The sequence below is a fragment of the Ceratotherium simum genome, chromosome 7, assembly GCF_057802395.1.
Source record: "Ceratotherium simum simum isolate JZ-2026a chromosome 7, ASM5780239v1, whole genome shotgun sequence".
Taxonomy (NCBI): domain Eukaryota; kingdom Metazoa; phylum Chordata; class Mammalia; order Perissodactyla; family Rhinocerotidae; genus Ceratotherium; species Ceratotherium simum.
In genome coordinates this window covers 83,615,029-83,623,219 of record NC_141906.1, presented here as the reverse complement: position 1 = coordinate 83,623,219, position 8,191 = coordinate 83,615,029, and the positions used below count along the sequence as shown (strand labels likewise).

Genomic DNA, 8,191 nt, shown 5'->3' with positions numbered 1-8,191 from the left:
AGCTTAGGGTCAATCTTTCCCTGCAAAAAAAATACTGCTACTAATAAAACTACCATATGATCCAGCTATTCCACTTCTGGGTATTTATCCAAAGAACACAAAAACACTAATTCAAGAAGATATATGCACTCCCACATTCATTGCAGCATTATTCACAATAGCCAAGTCTTGGAAGCAACCTAAGTGCTCATCAATGGATGAATGGATAAAGAAGATGTGAGGTGTGTATATATACATATTATATATATATATATTATATATATATATAGGAATACTAGTCAGCCATATAAAGGACAAAATCGTGTCATTTGCGACAACATGGACGGAACTTGAGCATATTGTGCTAAGCAAAATAAGTCAGAGAAAGACAAATACTGTATGATTTCACTCATATGTGGAAGATAAAACAACAACAAACAAACAAACACATAGATACAGAGAACAGATTGGTGGTTACCAGAGGGAAGGGGCATGGGGGGAGGCTGAAAAGGGTAAAGGGGCACATGTGTGTGGTAATGGATGGCAATCAGACTTTTGGTGGTGAACACAATGCAGTCTATACAGAAGCTGAAATACAATGATGCACAACTGAAATGTATATAATGTTATAAACCAATGCCACCCCAATAATAATAAAAGTTATTGACTTTCTAAGGTGAATTTTAGCAATCCATGTTATAAATTGTAGTTTACAGGCTTTAGGCAGTTTAGTGGTACAAGGAGATTATCAACACTAGGGAAGTCGGGAGGTAGATATGTTTAATTTTTACTAACAACAAGTTAAGTATTTGCTTTGTGGAGTATCTGTGACCTATTTGAAATACTGATCCACTTTCTCTTTCCTAGACCCCTGGGCCACTTCTCCCACAGGTAGTAAATGTGCTCAAGAAATGTAAATTAATTTTTATAAGCCTAGGGGAAAAAATAAGATGGAAAGCAAATATACAGCAAAGATATTCACATAATATGTTCCAAATCAAATGAAAATGATTTTGTATGATCGGTTCTTCAGGATGATTCAGACCACTGTTACCCTATATATAGGATGTTTCATCAGTAATTGATTGTCTCCTTTTAGCACTGGGTTATGTTGTTTCATTACTCCTTGAAATACAACAACCACGTTTATAATATAATGTCTCAATACTGTCTTTCTCCTTCCCTGCCCCCTTTCTTCTTCCCTCCTCCCTTCCTCAATGTTCCCCTCCTCCTTTCCTCTCCTCCCCTCCCTCCACTCCTTTCTTCCCTCCACTTCCTCCCTCCCCTCACCTCTCCCCTTCCCCTTACTCCCAGGTGTACCATAGATGACCGAGTCACCCGGGTGGCCTGGCTAAACCGCAGCACCATCCTCTATGCTGGGAATGACAAGTGGTCCATAGACCCTCGTGTGATCATCCTGGTCAACACACCAACCCAGTACAGCATCATGATCCAGAACGTGGATGTGTATGACGAGGGCCCATACACCTGCTCTGTGCAGACGGACAACCACCCTAAAACTTCCCGGGTTCATCTCATAGTGCAAGGTGAGTCACAGCTAAGATCAGGGTTGGTGTTCCTGTCAATGATGGAGGGGATGCATAATCTCAGTCTTTGCTTCTACTCATGTATGAAGACACAAAAAGCCATTTTTCTCTATAGAATCCAGAGACTGAGTGTATGTCCTGGATTCCTTCCCACCTGCTGGGTTTTTGATTAAATGCTCAATGCCTTCACAAAGTTTCTGAATTTTATCTCTGTTCCTTCTGTTCTTATTAATAAGTTGTTTAGCATGAGCGGGTTGAGCTATCTTAAGTTACTTAGCACTCTGGAGTTGGGGGAAGATATATTAAAAAATAGACACGGTACTACCCTCTGTGCCTTTTAATTCTCTTTCATAGGCTTATTTCATAATAAAAGGTCAATAATATTGATGTGAAATCATGTGACTGTGACTGTTTTTGGATAGTTGCTGGTTGTGCATGTTCCAGAAGGGGTTCTGAGTGCTCTTCAGTCAGGTCCTCTTTGGCACTGCTTCTGAGTCTCTGTGTTCTCTCTTAGCCCCACAATGGAGCTGAGATTAGGAAGAATACTAGTCAAAATGGTATCTCCAGGTCTATGTTGGAAATAAATCTATATAATTAAAAAAAGTTGGGGAGGAAATTCCTAACATCCTCTCCCATTCTCCCTTAAAAAATCTGAATCAGTATAACCCAGGCATAGTATTTAACAGTTTTTCATTTGAATTTCACTTTGTAGGGAAAAAACAGTGCTAAAGAAATGTTCAGAATCTCAGATATCAAATATTAAGAATTAACGACACATTCAGATAGCAGTTATGAGAATTTGAGAACCATTTTAAACAAGGCAAGAATACAAATGAACTTATTTTGAACTGCCCCCAGCTAACCCCCCACCCCCATCGCTATGTAAAGCAATTTCTGTCAGGTATTAACTCATGGTAGCAATGAAGTGCTAAGCAGACTAGTTCCCAACCCCCAATGACACATCCTTCCTCCACCAGATGAGAGATTTGGGTGGGCCTTTCGCAGAGTCTCCTACACTGACATCTTGGGGCCGTACACTGAGCTCTTGGAAAGAGTTCCTGTGTGGGATTAAGTCTTTAATAATTGCCTTTCATCAGATCCCATCTCCAGTAGATTCAATGGATCTTTTTCATTTTGTAAAATGTGTATGGCACCCTTGCATAGCTAATATGTATTCCCTCACTCCTGCCTTTCTAAAAAAATATAGTCCTGCGCATTTTAGTTGGTTTCATGGAGAGTTTGAGTAGGAGTTGGTGTCTCTTCATGCTTCAATCGCTTGTACAGTTCAGGATGGCCATTCTTTTCTTTTGGCTAGAGCAGCTCTTCGCTAGCACTGCATCCAGGTCTCCAGCTCTGTGGGCCATTTGTAACGGCAGGTGCTGGGCCAGAGATCTGTCTGCTGCAGCTTCTGTTCCCCAGCAGGCCCTGGTGCTGCCATATTGCTGAAAGCCTTGCCTCAGCTCAGCTTCTGAGCCCTTCTCCCACCCCCATGTGCTTTCAGACGCCCACATCAGCCTGTAATACAACAGATGTCTGTATACTCTGCTGGTTCCATCCTCCATACATGTCCCACCCAGGGGTATGGCTTGGTGATGATCACTGCTTTGGAGCTACAAGAGGGCCTGCCATCTGGAGATAAAGACAACTGTCATGTCTGATGCTTCTCCTCAGAGAATGGTGGAGGCATTAGGTGAGATCAGTCATCTGAGATGAGCTGGAATGGCTGCTGAAAGTTTCTAGGGGTGCAGAAGACAAGGGATTGTGACTTCTTGCTACCCAGCCTGCCACCTGGGCTTGGTTCTGGAGCAGCTGAAATTCTCTGCATTGGAAATGATGCCTCCATGGCACCTTTGTGGCCTTGACAGCAAAGTTATCTTCAAATTCAGGAAATGCGCCACTGAAATAAAAAAGAGCTGTCAGGGACTATAGAGAAACAAAATCAAACAGAACAAAGCTATCACTTTTCAGGAAATAAGACAGATTGTGTAAGCACATCAGTCAATTCAGGCCATAAATGGATAGTGATGCTGAGCTTCAGGGATAATGTTCTTCATAAGGCACTTGGAACAATTCCTTGGGCTGGATATGGAAGCCGACGGTGTCTCCCTGTGGGCCTCACCACTTTGGGTCAGAAAGAGTCTGAGGACCAACAAGATGCAGAGCAGTGGAGTCTTCAATTCCAGAGGTCAGTTCCTCATAGTTTCCACATTTCAGGCCAAGCCATTCTTGTAGCTCTGGGCATCTGAGGTGGCCTGGGAAATCCGATGCAAAAGATCAGCGAGGGTGGAGGTGGAAGGGGAGAACCGTCTCTTGGAGCACTTAGCAGGTTGGTCTTGACATTTACTAAGAGGTTGAAAGAAGGAGCTCAGGGAGCTGTGTTCCCTTCTATCTTGGTTAGCAGTGGGGTGACTTGTTCTTCCTTTGGAGACCAGTTGAATTTCCAGTGGGTGGAAGCAGAGACCTCACCTCTCAATTAGAAAGAAGCTCAAGAGTCCTCCTTCTTCCCAGCAGCTATCGGCTTTTGTCCAGGCTATGGATTAATTTTTCAGACTTAGTGTTAGCTCAGGTTAGATAAAGATAATGAAAGTTTCCTAATCCTCTTAAAGAAGATTTATCTGACTGAGTAGAAGGCTTTTGGAATACAATAAGGCATGTATAAAACTGAGGCCTAATCTTGCCTTTAATTTCACACTGCTGATGGGTATTGATTTTGCAATGAGAAAAACTGAAAAATTTCCGAGCTACAACTTGTCTGTTAAAAAAAAGAAGATGTTTGTTTATCTTGTATCCATTTGAGAATGTTAGACTCTCCTCACCTCTGCCGACCAAGTGCTGTTAGCAGAAGGGAGAGCAGTCCCACGGGGTCCAGCTTTGTTGCTCCCTGCTCCTGCAGTGTGAGGGACTTAGAGACGCTCTGTCACTAACCTTGGGGCCTGTCCTGTACCGTTTTATAAGGTGGCCTTTGCCACATTTCTGGTGGAATTAATTTCCAAGTCCTTCTGTTTGAAAGAAGAAGGTGCATTCATTAAAACATTATTATGGATGCCCAAGGTACATCTTGGCCACTGAGGGAATAATTTCAAGGCACCACGTGAGTGCGTGTAATAGTGTGACCTAGACTGTATACCTAGGTGTTAAGGAAATCCAGAGCAAGGGAGAAGTGTCACTATGGAATCAGATTATCAGGTAGGTGGGAAAATCAGTCTGACAGCCCTGTATGAGTTGGGGTGTAGTGGAGAGAAGCTGGAGGCACAAGGATGGGCAATAAGTTACTTCCATCACTCAAAAGATGTGACCAGAGCAGGCTTTAGGTCTACTTGTAGAAATGGAGGAGATTCCTCCAAGAGATATTGTCTGAGGGAAATTGTGAAGATTAATCCTAATGCCTCAAAAGAGGAAGGATTAAAAGGATATCATCAACATTTTTGAGTTTGGGGAAATGTTGATGGCCTCACTAGTAATTGTGGAGTTAGGATTCTGTGCCACTAGGAAAGGAAAGTATTAGGCTTCCTAGGTTTAAGGGTAAAGGAAACACAAACATTACACAGATATTATAGAACTAAGGAACAGGTGTAACTCAAGACCAGAAGAAAGAGATTTGAGATTCATCATGAGTTTACTAGCATGAGAGTAGATAAGTTTTCTGAGATTAACTATTCCTGGAGAACAGCAGGAACGATGATTTATTTATTTCCACCCCCCGCACACAGCACACTGTCTGAGGCATACTAGGCATTCAGCAAATGTTTGTAAAATGAACAGAAGAGCAGACTGATACAGCAAATGAAATAACAGCATATGAAGGCAGTGATCATAAAGCCCCTTCAAGCAGATGGGGTGGGGAAAGAGTCAGACACTGTCGAGATGACTTGGAGTGGACAGTCACGGAGAGCACTTCCCTGGGGGGATGAGGGTCTTCAATGTGACAAGCTAATAGATATGTTATAACAGTGATAACATGAATTCCACGCATTTATTTAGTGCTTTATGGTGCTGGTCACAATCTTTGTCTCATTTGACCCTCACAACAAGCCCTGGGTGGCTGCAGTGTAGAGAATTATCTCTACTTTGCAAATTAGATAGCTGCAGCTCACGGAGGTTAAGAGACCACCAGGGTCCCCTGTGAGTGAGTAGCAGAGTGGGGTCTTGAACCATGGCCAAAGGACTCCAAGATCAGTGTCTTTCCAGCAAGCTCCACCACCTCCACTGACAACCATGTCTAGATTTATTTCTCTAGTCTAGATCCGTGGGCATTTTCCAGTTATCTTTTCTTTTTTCTCCACTTTTTCCTGCTACTGATGTTGCATCATACCAAAAGAAATTGAGGACAAAGCTCAAGAAAGAAAATTAGCAGTGGGAGTGGGATGCCAAAGCTACAATAGATGGTGTAGAGAGGCCGAGAGAGAGGCAGAGAAGATAAGTAATTTACTAAGAGCTCATTCCTCCAGGAATAGGCATTTTAAATGTTACCTCTTTATCCTATGTAGGTACTGAAAACTCTGGCCCCATTGAGAATCCGGGATCTAACTGTCATTCTAACTCGCATGAACTCTTCAGCATTCTGAAACTATATGGACATCCTCATGTCAAAGTAGTTATTGTCATTGTCAGGGATGGATAGGTGGGAAGATCTGGTGGATCTTTGCTCCTTGGATGTTGATATTCTCTATCTGCTCTCTTGTCTCTTGGCTAATTCAGAAATCTGTTTACTGCCAGATATTTCCTTTAATGGAATGAACTCCTCTTGCTAAGCCCAATTTTATGCAAAGGACTAGAAATGATGAATTATGTTAATTTGTCCTATCTGAGACTGCACAACAAGCGTATGCAATTTCTGTGTCTGCAAAACATTTTGGGTCTTTGAGCCTGGAGTCAGTTCAGGTGAGACTGATTGGTTCCCAAAGTTTAGCAGGTAGGGAAGTCGGATTTACCAACCAGTCAGGTCCTAGATTCTGCTGAGTGCCAGCTGACCTCTGCATTGGGCACATTAAGTATAAACCGTGTCTCCATTGATCCTCACACCAACCCTACAAAGTTTACATCAAATTCACATTTTACAAATAAGGAAACTGAGGCTTAGAAAGATTAAAATCTTGCCCAAAGATGATGAAGCTAACTAAATGCTTTAAAGATTTATTTATTTATTTTCCCCCCAAAGCCCCAGTAGATAGTTGTATGTCATAGTTGCACAGCCTTCTAGTTGCCGTATATGGGACGCGGCCACGCAGGCCGGAGAAGCGGTGCGTCGGTGTGCGCCTGGGATCCAAACCCAGGCCGCCAGCATCAGAGAGCACACACTTAACCGCTAAGCCACAGGGCCAGCCCTAACTAAATGCTTTAAATTTCCTTCACTAGACTTGTCTCTAGAGAAAAGCTATCAAAATACAGACACTTTATATGCATTATCTCCTTTCATTACTCTTCACAAAAGCCCTGGCTACAGAATAGAAAGTCACCACATTCCAAGAAAAGAAATGGAGATTTAGAGAGTTGAAGTGATTTGGCCACGTTACACTAGCTGGTAAGTGGCAAAGCACTGCTTAACATCAGGTGTTTTTATTCTAGATTCAGTATTTTGTTCACACGCTAGATTGCTAACTCATAGTTAGAAAAGGACAGGTAAATGTTACTATTTGTGAGAAAAATACAAAAGTTCTGAGGTGCTACTGAGAAGGGTGGGTGCTAAGGAGACAATTGCTGGGGTGGCATGGGCAAGGCTGAGGCCAGGGCCAGGGGCAGCTGCAGGGCAGGACACGGGAAGGAGGTTTCCAGCAGGGCCAGGGAGGCAGACCTGCCCACAGCCTACAACTTTGCCAAGCTCCTACCTATTTCCAGCGCTTCCATTGTAACCATCCTTTTTTGCCTGCTATTTTGCCCTCTTCTCCCAAATATTACAGTCATTTAAATTAACATATGTAATTGTGGGCCTAAAGAAAAGCAGGCAGTCAACCTGAAGTAAATTTAATTTATTCGGCCTCTATTTTAAATTATAATCACACTTGCTCTTCCCAGAGGCAGGGTGGAAAAGTGGAAAAGAACAAGACTGGACATCAAAAAACTCACTCCCCAGCCTGAGCTCTGTTCCTGACACCCAAGCCTGTGTCTTTGGGTTGTCCCCTTCCTGGCTTCTGGTTTTGTTTTTTGTGTTTTTTTTGGTGAGGAAGATCAGCCCTGAGCTAACATCTGTGCTAATCCTCCTCTTTTTGCTGAGGAAGACCGGCTCTGAGCTAACATCTATTGCCAATCCTCCTCCTTTTTGTCCCCCAAAGCCCCAGTAGATAGTTGTATGTCGTAGTTGCACATCCTTCTAGTTGCTGTATGTGGGACGCGGCCTCAGCATGGCCGGAGAAGCGGTGCGTAGGTGTGCGCCCAGGATCCGAACCGGGGCCACCAGTAGCGGAGTGCGCGCACTTAACCACCAAGACACAGGGCCGGCCCCCCCTTCCTGGCTTCTTATCCTGGGGTACAGAATACGATTCAATATAATTGATTTTCTTTAGGTACACACATGCATACCTTAATCCTATGGATATTATTATTGTTATTATTTATTTATCTATTTTGCATTTGAAAATAAGATTCTGAAAAGAGGTCTTTAGGCTGCAAATTCTATGTATGTGCACACAGGCCAAAGGGTCCACAGTGCAAAATAGGTGTAACAACTT

General features: G+C 43.0%; 1 protein-coding gene across 2 annotated transcripts in view; it reads left to right on the top strand.

The window, feature by feature from the left end:
- Positions 1–8,191, top strand: part of OPCML (opioid binding protein/cell adhesion molecule like) — a 497,258-nt gene that overhangs the window by 270,100 nt on the left and 218,967 nt on the right. For both annotated transcript variants that reach the window (XM_004438487.3, XM_087433941.1), the window contains exon 2: positions 1,294–1,526. In XM_004438487.3, the coding sequence (XP_004438544.1) occupies positions 1,294–1,526 (233 nt within the window). The remainder of the gene's footprint in view (positions 1–1,293; positions 1,527–8,191) is intronic.